General features: G+C 43.8%; 1 protein-coding gene across 1 annotated transcript in view; it reads right to left on the bottom strand.

Annotated features, from left to right (window-relative positions):
• Positions 1-21,243, bottom strand: part of BCAM (basal cell adhesion molecule (Lutheran blood group)) — a 54,980-nt gene extending 33,737 nt beyond the window's left edge. Inside the window, exon 1 of the mRNA XM_069947028.1 lies at positions 20,942-21,243. Within this exon, the coding sequence (XP_069803129.1) occupies positions 20,942-20,975 (34 nt within the window). The 5' untranslated portion in view covers positions 20,976-21,243. The remainder of the gene's footprint in view (positions 1-20,941) is intronic.
• Positions 21,244-21,596: the final 353 nt, after the last annotated feature.

Here is a 21,596-nt window from a genome sequence, read left to right as displayed (position 1 = left end):
TCAAAGAAGCCACCACTGATGAACAACAAGACGAAGAGAGTTGCTCTGCCAAGAAACACAGGAAATAAACATTAGCCCCATGGAAATCTTTACTTTGGTTTATTGAATCGAAATGTAAGATTTTTGGTTCCAATTGCCGCGTCTTTGTGAGATGCCGAAAAGGGGTCCAACAGAATAATGGCACCAAACAACCTTCCAAGCCATTGCGACCAAGTAAAAGAGAGATGGCATGGCAAGTCAGATGATATGGCCTCCACAGTCACCCAAGCTGAACCCAACTGAGATGGTGGAGGACGGTGGAAAAACTTCTGACCGGTACTGTTCATATAGTATACAACCTCCCCCCCCCCCCAACATTCACTCAGCCAGGTAGTATTACAGTATTAGTACAGACTTTATCTCTTTATTAACAAGACGCCAAGTAATTACAGGGTATCGGGACCGACGTTCTACGTAGACGATGCTTCAGGGTATCGGAAGAGACGTTCTACCTACAGAAGGCTTCAGACAATACAATAAAACCTTGAGGTTATTAGCAACCATTGTCAGACATGTGAGGTGAATAGGACTCACACAGCGGAGCACCCAGTGGAGCTTAGAATGGAGGGGATCTACGTAGGAGTATAGTTATCCTTGTTGGGTTTTTACATTTTTGGAGGGAATTTTTCCCGCTTTTTCCTGTTGCTATGTCTGGGCATATTTTGCTCAGGTATAGCAACTGGTTTTTATTGGTGACTTCTTGGACCCATGTAACATGGTAACAAGAGAATATTCTTCCCTTACTCCCAGCAACAGGCAGCTCATTGGGGATTGATTTTCCATGTGACCTGCCTGTACGGGTGTAAAGGTAGCAGCAAGCTCAGGGGGTCTCTGTGTCACTAGTCTGAGACCGAGCCCATTCCACCCTCCCTTATGGTATTTTTGCTGCCATGGCTTTTTCTTAGTCCGGGAATAACATTGCTCTGTGATGTAACAACGCCGGCTAGTCACACAATGGCAGAACTGCACTTCATCTACAGCACTCACCTTCCCTAACAGTACTCAGATACCCCCACAGATTACAGAAGGGATCGAAACGCATGACACCAAGACAGCTAAAGGAACAAACAGATAAAGGGGGCAATGAAAAAGAGAAAACACAATTAGGTAAAAGAAACCGAATGATGTAAGGAGTGGATGAAGGCCAAGCAAATGAAGATAGAAGCAAGCTACAACTCACCCAAAATAACTTTCCCTGAATCTTTCCCTAAACCTATGCCTAAACATTCACCCCAACACCAGGGTCTCTGAATCCTTCCTAAAACCAATTTTCAAACACTCACCCTAACACCAGCAACGCCTGACCCTGACTGTCCCTGAATCCTTTCTTAAACTTATCTATAAAGGCTCACCCTAACACTAAACACCTTTGACATTCACTATCCCTAAATCCTTCCCTACATCTATCCCTAAACACTCACCCTAACACCAGACACTTTTGACTATTACTGTCCCTGAATCCTTCCCTAAATCTATCCCTAAACATTTACCCTACCACCAGATATTCCTGACCCTCACTGTCCCAGCAAATCAAGCTCCAGCAGTACTGAACTAAGGCCTCACTCACATGTTCAGTGATTTTTCTGGGCCGTAAAACCTCCCGCTATTTTTTCTCTGTGATCAGTGGAAAATCATCTGTATTTTCATCCGTAATTGCATCCGTTTCCGTAAACGTGAATAGTACTAGTTTGCATAGATTTGATCTATTGGATGTGACATCTGTAAACGTGACGTCCGTAAAAAATCTGGATACCATAGACTTCTATTAGTAATCCGTACCGCAATCACAATCTGCACTAGGACATGTTCTTTTTTTTAATGGAGCGGATCACAGATCACAATTAACATGTGAATAGACCAATATACCATATTTTCCGGCGTATAAGACGACTTTTTAACCCCGGAAAATCGGGGTATGGTTGCCCCATATGGTGGGGGAGCTAAAAAAAATGGCCGCATGCCCACCATATGGGGCGACCACTACAAAAAAACCAAACAGGTAACTCACCTGTGAACCGTTCCCGGCAGCCGCGCGTCTCCTGTCCCATTCCCGGCGCAGGCAGTGTGACGTACACTGCCTGTGCCGGAGATCCCCGAAGCTCTCCCAGGCAGCCGAGCGTCTCATCGGAGAAGATCGCAGCCCGGGAGAGCTTCAGGGATCTCCGGCGCAGGCATTGTACGTCACACTGCCTGTGCCGGGAACGGGTCACAGGTGAGTTAACTGTTTGATTTTTTTCTTTAGCTGCAGGGCCATGGTTAGGCAGGGGTTAACATTTTCATAAGGCGAACCCCTGACTATCTTCTTAAGGGTATATTCACACGGGCGGGCTCGCAGCGAGATTCTCGCTGCGAGCCCGGCAGGTCCTGTCAGTTCCCATAAACTACATACTTGCTGCGGTCTAAACGACCGCAGCGAGTATGTAATTATACCGCGCTTAACCCCTTCTACTCCCGCCCGGCTCCCCCGCTGTAAGCAGCATACATTACCTGTCCTTGCTGCACGGGTCCGGCGTCCTTCTCTCCCACCCGGCCAATCAGTGGCTGCGGCTGGGCAACACACTAATTGGCCGGACGGGAGAGCAGGACGCCGGACCCGTGCAGCAAGGACAGGTAATGTATGCTGCTTACAGAGGGGGAGCCGGGCGGGAGTAGAAGGGGTTAAGCGCGGTATAATTACATACTCGCTGCGGTCGTTTAGACCGCAGCAAGTATGTAGTTTATGGGAACTGACAGGACCTGCCGGGCGCGCAGCGAGAATCTCGCTGCGAGCCCGCCCGTGTGAATATACCCTAAAAGTCAGGGGTCATCTTATACGCCTAGTCACCTTATACGCCAGAAGATATGGTAAATAAACATGCTCTAAGGTGAAGCGTTATTATGGATCCGCAATTATGGACAACTTTACGGGACGTGTGAATAAGGTCTAAGGCGCAAGTGCAAGAAACTGGGAGAAACAACAGCAATTACAAGATATACGTAACCAAGAACTATATAAGAACTAATTGGACTAAGTAGAAACATAGCTAGAATAGACAAGGAACTAGAAAAATAAAGCATACACTATAATCCGCACCGCTCAGGGATCACCAATCAGAAACTCCCACTCTAAATAAACTGGGCAACCGTGATCAGCTGATCCCCACTATTTAGTCATCTATGGGGAAGTTGCAAAGCAAACAACAGATCTCTGAATAAAATGATTAAAGTATTCTCAATGATTTTGGAATAATAGTTATGGTTAATAAATGGGGCCTTTGTTTTTTCCATCTAATGTACAGTTGCATTATGTGTTTAGTAAGATGTATAATCCAATGACCTAGGGTAATCCTAAATCGTTCTCACACCATACTTAGCTGCAGCGTGGAGTAACACTAAGTTATTCTCAAACTATTATGAGACTTGGGGTATATGGCCTGGAGTTACCTTATAGTATATACACACTATTTGGGGGGGGGGGGGGGATTTATCAAACATGGTGTAAAGTGAAACTGGCTCAGTTGCCCCTGACAACCAATCAGATTCCACCTTTCATTTTCAGAAGAGTCTGTGAGGAATGAAAGGTGGAATCTGATTGGTTGCTAGGGGCAACTGAGCCAGTTTCACTTTATATATTTCTTGTCTGATTGCTGATTGGCCTTCCTATGCTGTTCTGCTATTAAGACCTGGGGGCATCTGAGTATGGGAAACCAGAACTCCAGAAAGAGGGCTGCTATTTCTGCAGCCTAGCGACCCTGTAGCAAGGAGGAATCCCAAATGAATCTGACAGCATAATATAGTTATATATTCTTATATCGTTTTTTTGTCTATAGGATGATGACTATGGGAGTTATATTATAATTCATGTTTTATTAATTTTTTTCTATCCAAACCCCCCAGTCTATTAAACAAAGCACAGACCCCCTCGATCATGGAGCCCATCTATCAATGACAAGGACACCAGATGCCGGGGGGATGCCTCCAGGCCCATCTATAGCGGTAGGACTCAGTTTACTGATTTGGTCCCTTCTGTATGAAGCATCAGGAGCGTCTCATAGTCAGCCACTTCCCAAGCCTATGCTCCGACAACAATACATAACCTAATACTCCCAGGCCTAGATGGCTTCCAAAGCATGATTGCATAGTGGTAAAGCATCCCCAGCTCATGCTGTAAGTTATTCTTCGGTCCGATCAATGGCCGTTACTGTATTATTCTGTCCTTTCTATTGATTCTCGTGCAGAACACATGGCTATTTATAACTCCGTCTTATAAGATACACATCCCAATATACAGCCCATTGATCACTGAGTGATTGCTTGCAGCAACCCTTTGTTATCAAGGCGTCCCATCCCTTATAATAGGAAGGTTCTCCATAATGGCATCACTTACTGATATATATGTACAGCTACCATACTCATTACACCTTCTTTGTTTTTTCTTTGACTCCTCTTGTGCTGCACCTACCCGATCTTTCAAATCAATTGGTGCTAAAAAGTGCCAGAGATTTGTAATTTACTTCTATTAAAAAAAAAAAAAATCTCAATCCTTCCAGTACTTATCAGCTGCTGTATGTCCTGCAGTAAGTGGTATATTCTTTCCAGTTTGACACAGTGCTCTCTGCTGCCATCTCTGGCCGAGACAGGAACTGTCCAGAGCAGTAGCAAATCCCCATAGAAAACCTCTCCTGCTCTCCAGACGGGAAAGAATACACCATATTTGCTGAACTTCTCCATGATACCGTGTCAGTATGCCTCAGTGCTCCCTTGGTTTTGCCCATCTTTACTTTTATCTCTCCTTAAGAATACAGCGACATGTGGTTAACTTTCCATGAAGGGTGGGGAAACAAGCACATCTCTACCATGGATCAAGTCCCAGAGGGTAGACCCCCAGTAATCATACGTTCTTGCCATACAGGGCCTATTTAAAGGCCCATTCTCTGTAGCAGCCACTTTCTTCCACTCTTGTCTCCAGTTTGGGTGAGGTTTTGTACCTCAATTCCATTGAAGTTGATGCAACTTAATTGCAAACCACACCTGAACTGGTGCTGTCTCTGGAAGAAAGTAGCCATGTTTTTGTAGCGCTGGATAACCCCCTTAGGGGTGCGTTCACAAGTACAGGATCTGTAGCAGATTTGATGGCCCAGAGTTACTTTGCATTGAATCTATAACTTCAAATCTGCGCCATCAAATCTGCTGCAGATCTGCTGCGCACCCTTGGGCAAAAATTTTTGGGGGGGTATTTATCCATGTTTTTTTGTGCAGGTCTTGATAGATACATTTTTGATCAATCACTTAATATGAGAGCGTTGTGCAAACCCCTTTGTGTTCCTGTCATCAGAACATCTGTGGACGCCATTAATGTCCTGTCGTCAGATCATCATTTTTACACCCACATTAACCACACAATCACGCGTCTTATTGTTTGCCGTTTAATCGCCGGGCAATGAATCGTATCAAGGATGGTTTGGGTGATCATCACCTCGTATAAAAGACTCTTTAGTGTTCCATCTGTAGCACTGTCACCCCTCACATTCGGTTTCTAAGGACACAGGCCCTGGTCTCCACACAAGGGCATTAGCTACTTGATAAAGAGGGAGGAATTTTTAGATTACATGTAAGTACCAGGAGGGGGAACGCTTTGCAGGTCGGCAGAGTTTATTAACCTCTTGTGGTTTACGGGAGGGGGGGCAGCTGGTGCAGGTGCTTGAGACAACTGTACATCTGCAGGAACACAGTCATTGTGGTGTAAGGGAGCGCAGGGTTGTTGGAGGAGACGTCTGAGAACAGTCATTTTGCGGTGCAGCCATATACGTTAATATTGGCCGTTACATTCTGGGAACATACAACAAGGTTCTTTTTCAAGCATGCCCGATTGATCTGTAGAGAAATCTCACCCACGGAATGATCATTTTGGGTGAAATTGTCTGTTTTTAATCTAGCGTGTATAGACATAGAAAGACCCCCATGTTAGGGTAGGTTCACACTGAGGAATCCACACAGAGAAGTTCCAGCAGATTCTGTTGTTCGCCCCCGCTTGTTCCATAGACTACATTCTATAATCGGACGAATTCCACCAAAAGAACTGACATGTCAATTCTTTCAGCGGATGGCAGAATCTGCCTGTGCATAGAATGGAGTCTATGTGATGTGCGCGTTTGCGAGCGACGGAATCCGCAGGAACGTCTCTGTGTGGATTCCTCAGTGTGAACCCACCCTTAAACTAAACATACAGTTGCTATCGATGACGTATGTTTGACCGACAGCTGTCTCCCCCCGATTCCTCCAGACACATGAGCGTTCAGATGCTGACTAGAGAGAGGAGGGGTTAGGGGCTGCCAGACTCCTCTAGCAGCAGCTTATTTCCTCGAGAACAAAAGGATCAGGATATTGAAAACTAACTTGCCCGATGCTTCTCTCCCCACCAGATCACATCAGAACCAGTCCTGCCGAAATCATCAGGTTCATACGACTTTTGCTAATATGTATGAAGGCCAGACATAACTAATAATCCCACTCAGTAGAGGGTTCACATGACCCCACAGACACTAGAATACTGGTGGATCCACCAGACGTTATCTGAAACTATGTGGTATAAATTGTACAATAAATCTCTTCAGATGAGACATCCCTACCTGCCATACTGTGGGAAGGGAGTCTCCTTATCTGATAGCAGCAACAGCCTATTCCCATATAGCTGAGGGTCCCACCTAATCCGCCCAGGGCATCAATTACTAATAGTGGCTGCATGTTACAGGCCCAGATAAGCAAAGTCTGCCAAAAAGATGACTGTCTCCTCCACCTGGATAATACCCGAGCAGCTGTGTCCACATGAGACGGGGGGAACGGGAAGGGCTCAGTACTGAGGTCATTCATCTCCGAGGCCCAGTTCATTTACCGGGAAAATCTATTACTATAGGGCCGGGATGTAACTGTATACCTAACATAACTAACCATACTATTCACTATAGATGAGAAAAGACAGGCCACCCTGACATATGGTAAGAGGACATCTTATCCAGGCCAGGGATGTCTAGGAATATTTAGAGTATATGTCAGGAGATTTTTCCTGTCCAGGTCATACGGACGGGTGTGTGAACAGTGCCTAGTCCCATACAGGCTCCTATGTATGCAGCTTTGGCGTCTCATCTAAAGCTACGTGGAGTGAATAGTAAATAGTGCTGAATCGGCAAAATAAGTATATGTTTTATATACTCAGTACTAATCAGCACATACACAGGAGTGGGCATGGGCCATAGCTGACACGTGGGCATCTAAGTGTTTGTGATAAGCTGTAACTATGTTTTCCGTTGCTTATACAAAAAGTTGGGCATTGCTCCTCTATATGCTCCAACTATACGCTTCTCACTTTACATAGGATGGAGTATGAAGGGATACACACTGGGCACCCTCAGGTACCACATAGAGTTACTACTGTCCTGGAATGGGTCTAAATGCAGCCGTACACCGTAAAATGGCTCTCGCCTGACAGCTACCTCTCTGGATCCACTTATACACATGGAGGTCGGGGTAAGCCGGACGCTGCCAGACTCCTCTCATCTACCTGAAAACCAAATGATTATCGCTTCTGCTTTTTCCCAATATTATTTGTCCAGGTAGAACTGGTAGCTGCCCATACACATACTACTGTCATCCAGCTCCAAAACTGTGGAGTTCGCTCAAGACATGTCTAATGTATATGGTGGCCATAAGCGACCCTTCACTCAAGATATTGGAACGGCCCAAGCAATTGTTTTCTTGGTTATTTCTACACAGAAAGACACTGCCAGGGGACAATCGGGAGGCCCCTATTCACATTAGAGAGTCAAATGGTCTAATTTGTATGGGGGTCTCCCAAATATCCCCTGACAGATGATGATGGATTTAAAGTGGCCAATATTTTTTGGCCACTCTTATTCATAACACACGAACGTTTGGTCAAGCCAAGTGTAAGGGCAAGGAAGGATCAGGGGAGACAGAAGAAGGCTGAAGGTGAATAGTCACTTCTACAGGAACTCTTTACACTAGTTGGCTAGTGTAAACCTACAACCTAGTTAGATCGATGAGCAAATTCAGCTCTGCAGCATCAGCATATATATGATATGATAGTAAGCAGAGAACACTGTCAGCACAAGAAGGTGTGAAGGGTCCATGAATAGTCTGCAGCCTCCCCACCAGCAATCATGGGTCTTTGTTATCATAGACTGTGGGAATCTCAGCAAACTGGGGGAGGGGAACGGCTCTTGTCAAAAACAAAAATATTGGGATCAATTGGCAAAGAAAAGGGGGGAGTCCGGTAACTGTGGCCGCCGGGGGGTCACCGGGATTCTTGTTAGTGAGGTTGGTGGAAGTTTTTTTGCAGGATGGAGGAAGGGAAGAGAAATGAGCAGGATTAAAGATTAACAGGTGCAGAGAGATCAGGCTGCAAAACCCAACCGAGAGGGGTAGAGAGCGGGGAGGAGGGGCTGCCAATCTAATGGGGCGCACCGGCAGATAGAGAAAATTGACAGGGAAGTGCACTGGAGCAGAGGGAGTGCAGATAATGAGGCTGGTGCTAGAGGGGGCACCTATAGAGAGTACAGGGCAATGAGACGGAAGGGGGAAGGGCGGCTGAGGCATCGCAGTATGTGGCCACAGCAATTTGCAAGCCATAAGTTGTGCGGAAAACAATGCGCCGGCAGAAATGTCAGATTCATGATGTGAGAAGAGAAACAGGACCTGAGAGTCCCTCAGAGGAAGCCAGGCCATGAAGGCTCCAGATGTAGCAGAGCCGGGATAATTCTGCTTAGATCTGTGGTTTTACAGGTAAATCTAATGGAGCTAGAGCGCGGCTACACAAACAGTGTAAAGTTAAAGGACTAATTCAGCTCCGCTTCCTCCTTACAAATGTGAATGAACCGAGAAGGGGCACTGATGTATGGTGACAACAGGACTGGAGGAGGGCACAAAAGGAGAGGGCACACAGAGGGTTACACGGGGAGGGCACCGAATTGGAAAGAAAAAGCGCAGGGAAGAAGGGTGGAGGGGAGCAGGATCCTCGGAGTCACCACACAATAAGAGTGTCTCATAGGCAGTCACATGGGCTATTGTTGGATTCTGAACACTTCACCAAAGCCTGAGAGAGAGGGGGGTGAGGGGAAACGAGAAAGAAAGAGAAGATGGATGGCTTGTGAAAGTGGTGCGAGAGGAAGGGGAAACAGAGAGGGCGACTCCATTCTGAAAATCACAAGAAAGGAAGAGAAAAAAAAAACTAATCTTGTTAATTGTTTAAAAAAATAAAGGAAAAGTGCAGAATAAGATATCTGTCATGGTTCTTACTGACTTCATTGAAATGAGGTTGTGAAAAGTTAGATATATAGTATATAGTTGGATATATTTTTTTGTATAGAATATTCTTATGATTTCATGGGTAATTCTTATCCTGCTCTTTCCAACATCATGTGTCAGACTGGAAAGAATTCACCACTTCCCTCAGGACATACAGCAGCTGATCAGTACTGGAAGACTTTAGATTTTAAAATAGAAGTGATTTACAAATCTCTATAACTTTTTGACTCCAATAGATTTTTTTACACTGGAGTGCCCCTTTAAGGCCCCCATATACAATAAACATGTGTTGCCCATATCTGCCAACCTAAGTGAGACCAGTTGACATCTAATGTATATGGGGGTCTCCCTACTCTCAGATGATGTCGGGGGAGATGAGTCGGACATATTGGATTCTAACAGGAGCCCCCTGCCCTCTTCTTTTTGAATACATAAACGTTCGGCTGAGCATACAGGCTGTCATCTACAGAAGATTCACAGCTACCGGTATTTTAGAAAATAATGTGATTAAAATAATGACTGGTTACTATAAGTAACCTCTTCACCTTTTAAAAATTCTCCATTTTTGAATCTTTTTTTTTTACAAAATTGTGAAATTCACAACTTGTCATAAAATTCCGGTTCTAAGCGTTGATTTCTATTGTGGCCTCTATCGCTTTCATAAGAAAAATACCGCCATGTGCCTCCCATCACATCTGAGTCTAAACTGATTCATTTCCACCCATTTTCCAAATTTATGATTTTTTTCTTTTATGATACATTGCAGTGTTTATTATACAGGTAAAAATGATGATCGGGGCGGGTTATGTTGTGGTGTCCGTCCTTGTGATGAGAAAAAAGGAGGTATATGCTTCCCATCAGATGACAGCATCTGCGTCGAGACTAAAATAGATAAAATTGGGGCTTATTTTGATATGTTTATTCTTATTTTTGCAATGTTTATTATACAGGTAAAAAAACCATTTTTTGCACTCAGTTTCTGTTATGTCGCTCAGCGTTTTGACAAGAAAAATAGCGCCGCGTGCTGTGATATTTTTCCCATCAAATTTGACAGAATTCACGCAGAGCCTAACCTGATCTATTTGAATCAATTATACCAGATTTTTTTTCATTTTTTATTCTTTTGCGCTACACTAAAGCAATTATTACTGATAAAAATTCCCATTTTTTTTTTAAATTGTCTTTACATTTTCATTGTATTTAACCCATTTTGTCAGCCATCTTAAAAAAAAAAAATGATTTAAAAAATTAAACAAAAGAAAAAAAAGTCAAAATAATTCATCATTTTTGAAAAGGAACAAAAATAATTGGGTCATTTATAGAAACTAGGGCAGACATTAAAATAAAAAAAATTGTTGAAATTCAATCTGCTTCCATTTTTCACTTGGGAAATTAAAGTAGCGGTAAGTACGGAGCGATACGGGCGCCGCTGGATTACCAGAGGCGGGCGTGGGGTATAGAGGGATATTCTTCGAAAATGACTGAAGAGGGAGAAAGGGAAAAAAACATGGTGAGCGGCTTTCAGGATGAGGGCTGTCATTTAATTGGTTGCCATGACGACACCTCAGTTGTTGTTTTTTTCCCCCCATTTACAATAATTGATGAAAATACCCCCCTCGTGTGCGCGGGCCGAGGAACACTTATTTTTTCCATCACCAACACTGAACGCCTCCGCCGTACAGAGACATTTTGTACCAGAAGCCGTAAGCATTGAAACAATAAGGTTATTAGTATTTAAGGCCTAAAAATGGAAGAATAAGCCTAATATTTCCCGATTTATTGGCCGACCTGTTATCTTGTATCCGCCATCATGAATTTTACCATTGTAGCACAACAAAAACCTGACAAACGGGATCTGGATCAGGAATGGGGAACCTGCGGCCCTCCAGCTGTGGCAAAACTACAATTCCCATCATGCCCGGACAGCCAAAGCTAAAGCTTTGGCTGTCCAGGCATGATGGGGATTGTAGTTTTGCCACAGCTGGAGAGCCACGAGTTTGACCCCTGATGTAGGGGGTCATATGTGTATAGGATAAAGGCTAACTTACTACCTCAGGAATGGCGTAAAATTTTATCTTTATGCATATGAACAAGTTCAAGGGGTAGTTCCCAAAACAGATTTGTAATTTACTTCTATTTAAAAATCTCATGTCTTCCAGTACTTATCAGCTGCTGTATGTCCTGCAGGAAATGGTATATTCTCATTCTGACACAGTGCTCTCTGCTGCCACCTCTGTCCATCTCAGGAACTATGCAGAGCAGTAGCAAATCCCAATAGAAAACCTCTCCTGCTCTCCAGACTGGAAAGAATAACACTTCCTGCGGGGCATACAGCAGCTGATAAGTACTGGAAGACTGGAGATTTTTTTTTAGTAGAAGTAAATTACATATCTCTCGCACTTTCTGGCACCAGTTGATTTGAAAGAAAATAATTTTGGTGAACAACCCCTTTAATTGGAAGAAGAGGGCCACCTTCTACTATAGACTTGCCCTATACTGGTTATCAATCCTTTTTTTTTTTTTAGAATATTGAAATTTATTTTAAATATAGTAAAGAACAGCCACTTATTGTCCAGTTGATCATGTAAAACTAAAAAAAAAACATTGTTCCCATAGGTTTGACACGGACAGAGCAGAATCCTTAGGCAGCATTTTCCTGTGATCTATGAATATTCAGTACAAGGGTCCTTTGCTTCAGCCTCCACCCCATAGGTCTTCTCTGACGGAGAGGAGGGGGTCACTATTCATTCCCATCTACGCTGCAGGTTTTAAGGCACAAACAATCGCTGATTCATTGACAGGCAAATACAATGTCATAATGTCCACAATGCCACTAAGCTCTGGTTAAACAGATCCTAAAAGGAACACTCCTTTCAGGGCAGAGGTCAATATGGAGCGGAGAGACAGCCACAGGGCTGGGAGATCAGAGGTGCCCGGGGTGGAGGGGAGATACAAAGAGATGATAATAAGGTGAATATTGAGGAGGGGTCAAAGGCCAGGATTGATTTGTAGGGTGTCTGGTGAAATATAAGTCTTCTGCCTGAGCCTTGCATCTAAATACCCTGACAGGGGCAAAACTGTCATCCTGCACCCAGGGCATGTGCCCACCAGCTACAAAATAAATATATAACTCTGTCCGCACGCATACCCATCTCTCCATTCATATCAATGTGTTTGTGTACTCGGATCAGTGCCGGTGGGACCCTTCACCATTTACTACCCCCTGGGTCACCAATGTCACCTTACGGCTATGTTCTCACAATTACTTTTTTTGGCTGTTTCACGCCCAATTTTTTTTATGGCGGCTGCTATTTTGGCGCCAAACGCGTCAGATTTATGGAAATGAGGGCTGTTCATTGCATAAACCGTCTACGTTTAGGAGCCAAAATGATGTCCGTTTAAAAAGACGACCATGAGACGGCCAAAAAAAAAGATGAAGCCTATGCCTGAAGAAACTAGAGGTAAAGAATCCCTGTAATTTCAGGAGGAATGTCAGCCCCATTACGACTATTTTAACCCTTTTATACCTTTCCAACGCTGAACTCATTGACTAAGAAAGAGTTAAGGTGAAACTCCGCTCCGATTTACAAGGATTACGAGGAGGGGCCGCCCATATCTGATTTAATCAGATAGTGTCGCTGCTTTTCTGGCCGCCCCGGATTGTAAAGATTGTTAAGTCAAATAAGGTAGGGGCATATAGAGGCCATGAGGACTACAAGGCCCAGTCTTGTCACCCGGGGTAACTCTTGTCCCTCTTCTGCCTCTCTGTGCCACCCTTAGCCCTTATTCACACGATCCGTAAATGTATCTGTAATTGCGGATCCACAATTATGGACAAATGTAGGGCCCATTGATTTCTATTGGGCTCTTCACACTGTCCGTAGTTTTACAGATCGACAATCCGGCCTAGTATGTCCTAGTGTGGATTTCTATAGGAACGTCTGTAATTGTTGCGGTTTCGTAATTTTTAATATAAAAATATGGTTTACCTTAAAGGCGTAGTTCACCAAAAAGGTTTTTCTTTCAAATCAACTGGTGCCAGAAAGTGCCAAAGATTTGTAATTTACTTCTTTTAAAAAAATCGCAAGTCTTCCAGTACTTATCAGCTGCTGTATGTCCTACAGGAAGTGGTGTATTTGTTTTCCAGTCTGGAGAGCAGTAAAGGTTTTCTATGGGGATTTGTTTTTGACATGGACAGATGTGGCAGCAGAGAGCGCTGGGTCAGACTGGAGAGAATACACCACTTCCTTCAGGACATGCAGCAGCTGATAAGTACTGGAAGACCTGAGATTTTTTTTTTTATTTTTTTTTTTAACAGGAGTAAATTACAAATCTATATAAGTTTCTGACTCCAGTCAATCTTAAAGAATTTTTTTTGTGAAATACATCTTGTGGATTGTGGAATGTGGAGGGCGATCACAGACGTAATATTTGGTCCTGGAAAACCACTGACTGTTTGAATGAGGGGCTCAGTAGGTGTTGATTATTTAAAAAGAGTAGGCACAGGTTATTAGTGTACTGGGCACCTGGCTAAAGGTAAAGGAAAGCCTGGCAACGACACCTGGAAAGCCCCTTTAAGCAGGAGGGGGAGCGGGTTGGCCGGATGATGGGAACCGCTGGTGCCATGCTGCTCGCTCTGAATCACCTCGGATTCCTCAGCTCAGCTAGAGAGCGGTTCACACCTGTCTGCCTGGGTGCCTGTGGGCGGGGGCCATGTGCATCCCTTTGTTGTTGGAGGGGGGCTCTGTGTGCTTTTTGTGGTGGGGAAGGGTGATGTTTTGCCATGTCTGGAATGTGGGAATTTGCTGTGAAATAACAGAGTACACAATGCCTGTCCCGACCTGCTCGCTGCGCACCCACCAGGTTGTAATCGTCTGCAACAACCCGGGCTTTGTCCCCGCTGCAGGTAGAGTCCTTTATAATAACACGGGCATCAGTGCCCCCTCCCCTGGTACAGGAAAACAATGGAGCATAGGCATGGCCATAGGTCATGTGATCACGCTGGCACATGTCAGGGTATACATTTGGCGCTAGGAATAAGGAACCCATGTTAGAGCTATCCTTCATTTTCGTGCCATTTTGTTGCATGTAATCCGACCAACTGATATGCGGCCAATGAAGAACCTAAAATACAGCAAATACCTATAACAGCTACCTGGATGCTACCATATAGCGGTATCACACACTGACCACATAATACTGCCATAATGCAACCACATAGTACAGTTGGCACATAACATACAATGTGCTCTACTATAATCTAGTCCCATACAGTGAGCACACAGCAATGCCACATAGTGCCAATGTACAGTAAATAATAGTCCCATACAGTGAGCACAAAGCAATTCCATATAGCGCTAATGTACAGCAAATAATAGTACCATACAGTGACCACATAGCAGTGCCATATAGTGCCAATGTACAGTAAATAATAGTACCATACAGTGAGCACATAGCAATGCCATATAGCGCTAATGTACAGCAAATAATAGTACCATACAGTGACCACATAGCAATGCCATATAGTGCTAATGTACAGCAAATAATAGTACCATACAGTGAGCACATAGCAATGCCATATAGTGCCAATGTACAGTAAATAATAGTACCATAAAGTGACCACATAGCAATGCCACATAGTGCCAATGTACAGTAAATAATAGTACCATAAAGTGACCACACAGCAATGCCACATAGTGCCAATGTACAGCAAATAATAGTACCATACAGTGAGCACATAGCAATGCCATATAGTGCTAATACACAGAAAATAATAGTACCATACAGTGAGCACATAGCAATGCCATATAGTGCTAATACACAGAAAATAATAGTACCATACAGTGAGCACATAGCAATGCCATATAGTGCCAATGTACAGCAAATAATAGTACCATACAGTGAGCACATAGCAATGCCATATAGTGCCAATGTACAGCAAATAGTAAGACCATACAGTGAGCACAAAGCAATGCCATATAGTGCTAATGTACAGCAAATAATAGTACCATACAGTGAGCACATAGCAATGCCATATATTGCCAATGTACAGCAAATAATAGTACCATACAGTGAGCACAAAGCAATGCCATATAGTGCTAATGTATAACACTGCCATACAGAAAATATTAGTCCCATACAGTGAGCACATGGCAGTGCCATACAAGGGCTTGGTACAATGTGCTCTACTGTAATCTAGTCCCATACAGTGAGCACATAGCAGTGCCATATAGTGCTGATGCACAGCAAATAATAGTACCATACAGTTTGCACAAAGCAATGTCACATAGTGCCAATGTACAGCAAATAATAGTACCATACCGTGAGCACATAGCAATGCCATATAGTGCCACTTTACAGCAAATAATAGTATCATACAGTGAGCAAAAAGCAATGCCATATAGTGCTAATGTACAGCAAATAATAGTACCATACAGTTTGCACAAAGCAATGTCACATAGTGCCAATGTACAGCAAATAATAGTACGATACAGTGACCACATAGCAATGCCATATAGTGCTAATGTACAGCAAATAATAGTACCATACACTGAGCACATAGCAGTGCCATATAGTGCCAATGTATAACACTGCCATACAGAAAATAATAGTCCCATACAGTGAGCACATAGCAGTGCCATATAGTGCCAACGTATAATACTGCCATACAGAAAATAATAGTCCAGTACAGTGAGCACATAGCAGTGCCATATAGTGCCAATGTATAATACTGCCATGCAGAAAATAATAGTCCCATACAGTGAGCACATAGCAGTGCCATCATAGAGTAAATAGAACAGTGTACTTTAGTAACCGAATGATGGCCCCATACTGTGAATACATAACAGTGCCATAAAGTGCTAATGGACAGTGCCATACAGTAAATAACAGTCTCATCCAGTGAGTATGTAACACTGCCATATAGTACTAATGTACAGCAAATAATAGTACCATACAATACTCTAATAATAGTCCATCAAATACAGTGAATATTTAGCAGTGCCATGTAATGCCAATCTACAGAAAACACTAGTGCTGTTCCGTAAATAGGAGTGCCCTAGAGTAAATGATAGTCCAATGCTATGAACATATTACCGTACAATATAGTATCATCATACAGTGACTATAACATCGCCACACAGTGATTACATAATAGGGCCATACAATAAACATATAATAGTGCCATATAGTGACATTGCTCAGTGAGTAACATTGCCCTAGGGCAAATAATATTCCCATAGTGAACATAATACCGTACAATATAGTGTCATTATACAGTGATTATATCAGCACTACACAGTGATTACCTAATAGTGCCATACAGTACATTAACATATAGCAGTGCCATACAGTGAGTGCCACTGCAAAGTGAATAATGGTGCCGCACAATAAATAATAGTGCCATGCAGTACACATATAGTAGTGCCCTGTGGTGCTATTCTCCCCCTGGTCCAGCCAGCATTTCTCACAATTTTTGGTGGAATCGAGTAGTTAAAGGGGCAGATATGGCATGTTCGGGAACAATGTGGTATATTGTATGATAGGAAGAAGGCGGTATATTTTGTGCCCTGATTATGCCGCATTAATCGGTGTGATGGCGCTGAATGAATCCAGTGCCGCCTCAGAATCTTATATTCACCACATCATTAGTGCATTTAACCATTTACGCAGAGCTGGATTACAGTAGGCCTTAAAGGGACACCGCAATAAAAGTGTGGAATAATACATTCTACTGTTCTCTGTTATCAGCCACGTCTGGCTGAGAGCATGGTATTAGTGAGAGGAAATCTGTGCTTTACCTCACTAATCTCCAGGGCTGAGAACATACATAGGTGTGGATGGTCTGGTCTCTGCCAACAGTACTGGCGCCACCTTAGAGGGTAGTTCCCTGGGCGCAAGCAATGTACTATGTAATCCGCTAAGTGCTCCATTCAGCCAGTTGTATCCGGAAAAGCTGGGTGATGACTGATATGACCACCCGTACAGATGGTGGTCACCCAACTTTCCTAGACTGCTGAATGGCAAGTCTGCTTAGTAATAACCCCTGCTATCTACAGCAGCTGAACAGAGGGGCGGTCACCCAGCTTTCCCAGGTACAGACATAAATGAAATGTTTGACAGGGAAACAACCATCAAAGGGCTTATGGTGACTAGTCATGCCATGTGTACCAAGCTCCAGGGTCTTCAGGGACATCCGATAGAGGGGATTCCCTACTAATCCCTACACATTCTCTACTTTCCAGGACAGTCTGAGATGCAGGAGCTGCCAGGAATTCAAGGAGTTTGCAGTCTGCGCCTTCAATAGGGAAGAAACGATAAAACAAAAACTTTGTAATACATGCAGCACCTCGAAGTAATACAGCAGAGCTGAATGTGTCACCTATAGCGGCCTGGTACAGAGCAGCAATTCTGAGATGTAGAAGAGTTTAGGTGTAAGGTGTAAGAGGGCTGTGATCCTGAGATGTAGCAGAGCTGAGTATCTCATGTGTAAGACGACTGTGATCCTGAGATGTAGCAGAGCTGAGTATCTCAGGTGTAAGAGGGCTGTGATCCTGAGATGTAGCAGAGCTCAGAGTCTTAGGTGTATGAGGGCTGTGATTCTGAGATGTAGCAGAGCTAAGTATCTCAGGTGTAAGAGGGCTGTGATCCTGAGATGTAGCAGAGCTGAGTATCTCAGGTGTAAGAGGGCTGTGATTAAAGGATGTAGCAGAGCTGAGTATCTCAGGTGTATGAGGGCTGTGATCCTGAGATCTAGCAGAGCTGAGTATCTCAGGTGTAAGAGGGCTGTGATCCTGAGATGTAGCAGAGCTGAGTATCTCAGGTGTAAGAGGGCTGTGATCCTGAGATGTAGCAGAGCTGAGTATCTCAGGTGTAAGAGGGCTGTGATCCTGAGATGTAGCAGAGCTGACTATCTCAGGTGTAAGAGGGCTGTGATCCTGAGATGTAGCAGAGCTGAGTATCTCAGGTGTAAGAGGGCTGTGATTAAAGGATGTAGCAGAGCTGAGTATCTCAGGTGTAAGAGGGCTGTGATCCTGAGATGTAGCAGAGCTGAGTATCTCAGGTGTAAGAGGGCTGTGATTCTGAGATGTAGCAGAGCTGAGTATCTCAGGTGTAAGACGGCTGTGATTAAAGGATGTAGCAGAGCTGAGTATCTCAGGTGTAAGAGGGCTGTGATTCTGAGATGTAGCAGAGCTGAGTATCTCATGTGTAAGACGGCTGTGATTCTGAGATGTAGCAGAGCTGAGTATCTTACGTATAAGAGGGCTGCAATTCTGAGATGTAGCAGAGCTCAGAGTCTTAGGTGTATGAGGGCTGTGATTCTGAGATGTAGCAGAGCTGAGTATCTCAGGTGTATGAGGGCTGTGATTCTGAGATGTAGCAGAGCTGAGTATCTCAGGTGTAAGAGGGCTGTGATTCTGAGATGTAGCAGAGCTGAGTATCTTACGTATAAGAGGGCTGTGATTCTGAGGTGTAGCAGAGCTCAGAGTCTTAGGTGTATGAGGGCTGTGATTCTGAGATGTAGCAGAGCTGACTATCTTGGGTATAAGACGGCTGTGATTCTGAGATGTAGCAGAGCTGAGTACCTTACGTATAAGAGGGCTGTGATTCTGAGATGTTGCAAAGTTGACTTTGCGCTGAGTTTCACAGGTGTAGCTGAAATGAGTTGATTTGAGCGTGTTGGATGTAATACAGGAGTTTGTCATCTGACACAATTCCCAGTGACCACCTGTGATCCTGAGTGGCTCAGAGGGCCATAACAGCTATAACACGAATATAACACAGCTATAATACGGCTATAACACAGCTATAATACAGCTATAATACGGCTATAATACGGCTATAATACGGCTATAACACAGCTATAATACAGCTATAATACGGCTATAATACGGCAATAACACAGCTATAATACAGCTATAATACGGCTATAACACAGCTATAATACAGCTATAATACGGCTATAATACGGCAATAACACAGCTATAATACAGCTATAATACGGCTATAACACAGCTATAATACAGCTATAACACAGCTATAACACAGCTATAATACAGCTATAATACGGCTATAATACGGCTATAACACAGCTATAACACGTCTATAATACGGCAATAACACAGCTATAATACGGCTATAATACGGCAATAACACAGCTATAATACGGCTATAATACAGCTATAATACGGCTATAATATGAATATAACACAGCTGTAATACGGTTATAATACGGTTACTTCTGTGCACATCACACCAGGGGATGGAGATGTCTGGTGTCAGGCATAGAGGTGACGGCGTGCTACACCCCCAGCCCCACCATGCTAATGTGCTGGAGACAATCAATAATGAATGGAAGAAGAACCTGGTGACCATAAAGCCGGAGTATATATATCCTCAGTGATCATGACGGTGCAATATACTAGAGAGGTGTCTGACCATACAGCCCAGACATATCAACCAACAGCAATGCCAAGTATTACCAGATATCACTATATACACACCCTACTCCATACTGCAAGCTGTATATACAGGACAACCCAGAGGGAAACGCGGAGATAGATAATAGATAGATAGATAGATAGATAGATAGATAGGAGATAGATAGATAGATAGATAGATAGGAGATAGATAGATAGATAGATAATAGATAGATAGATAGATAGGAGATAGATAGATAGATAGATAGATAGATAGATAGATAGATAGGAGATAGATAGATAGATAGATAGATAGATAGATAGATAGATAGATAATAGATAGATAGATAGATAGATAGATAGATAGATAGATAGATCGATAAATAGAAGATAGATAGATAGATAGATAGATAAATAGATAGAAGATAGATAGATAGATAGATAGATAGATAGATAGGAGATAGATAGATAGGAGATAGATAGATAGGAGATAGATAATAGATAGATAGATAGATAGATAGATAGATAGATAGATAGATAGGAGATAGATAGATAGATAGATAGGAGATAGATAGATAGATAGATAGGAGATAGATAGATAGATAGATAGATAGATAGATAGATAGATAGATAGATAGGAGATAGATAGATAGATAATAGATAGATAGATAGATAGATAGATAGATAGATCACACAGTAGTGGTATATACAGTATATAGAGGGTGGTATACACGGTGTGCCCTCTGTATATGCTGGCTCCTCATACATGCAGCAGTAGGTGCTCTGGTCACACAGTAGTGGTATATACAGTATATAGATGGTGGTATACACGGTGTGCCCTCTGTATATGCAGCAGTAGGTGCCGGCTCTGGTCACACAGTAGTGGTATATACAGTATATAGGGGGTGGTATACACGGTGTGCCCTCTGTATATGCAGCAGTAGGTGCCGGCTCTGGTCACACAGTAGTGGTATATACAGTATATAGAGGGTGGTATACACTGTGTGCCCTCTGTATATGCAGCAGTAGGTGCCGGCTCTGGTCACACAGTAGTGGTATATACAGTATATAGAGGGTGGTATACACTGTGTGCCCTCTGTATATGCAGCAGTAGGTGCCGGCTCTGGTCACACAGTAGTGGTATATACAGTATACAGCCGCGGGTGTCTGGCAGCGCCCCTCACCTGGCAGCAGGGCTAGCAGCAGCAGTACATCCATGAGTCCCGTCCTCAGGGCAGTGCGGGTCAGGCTGGCGGCAGCGCGGGGTCCTCCCCGGGGTGAGTACGGGGCTGTGGCGGCAGCAGGTGTCTGTCCCGGGTGTATCCCGGCCGTGTCTCCGGCCCCGGTCCCGGCTGTCTCTGGTGCAGGGAGGTCTCCGTATAGCTGCACCGGCCCCTGGGAGAGAATAAAAGGGACAGAGCCAGAGCCGCCTCCTCCAGGAGCTCAGACACCTCCTCAAGTGTCCTCCCTGCTGTATAGTAACCAGACGCCTCCCACCCCTCATATATAATGGAGTGGGGGGGACCCCTCCCTGACTGACACATAGCGGGACGGGACGGAGATGACTACAGTATCACACATGGTTATATTACATTGTGTCAGGGTGTGACAATGGGCTGCTGCTGGGATAGGATAGTGACTAGTATGAATATAGGATAACAGTCATACTAGTCACCATCCTATCCCAGCAGCAGCTTCACAAACTTATTCTGGTTTCCCTAAAACACAGAGATAATAATTCAGGACTGTATACTATGTCCGCAATACGCAAAAAAGAATCCAAAGCGCGTCTGTAATCCGTATTTTTTGGGGGGCAAAAACAGGAAGGTGAAATTAAAT

The sequence above is a fragment of the Dendropsophus ebraccatus genome, chromosome 12 (assembly GCF_027789765.1).
Source record: "Dendropsophus ebraccatus isolate aDenEbr1 chromosome 12, aDenEbr1.pat, whole genome shotgun sequence".
Lineage (NCBI taxonomy): Eukaryota > Metazoa > Chordata > Amphibia > Anura > Hylidae > Dendropsophus > Dendropsophus ebraccatus.
This window is presented reverse-complemented; position numbering and strand designations above follow the sequence as displayed.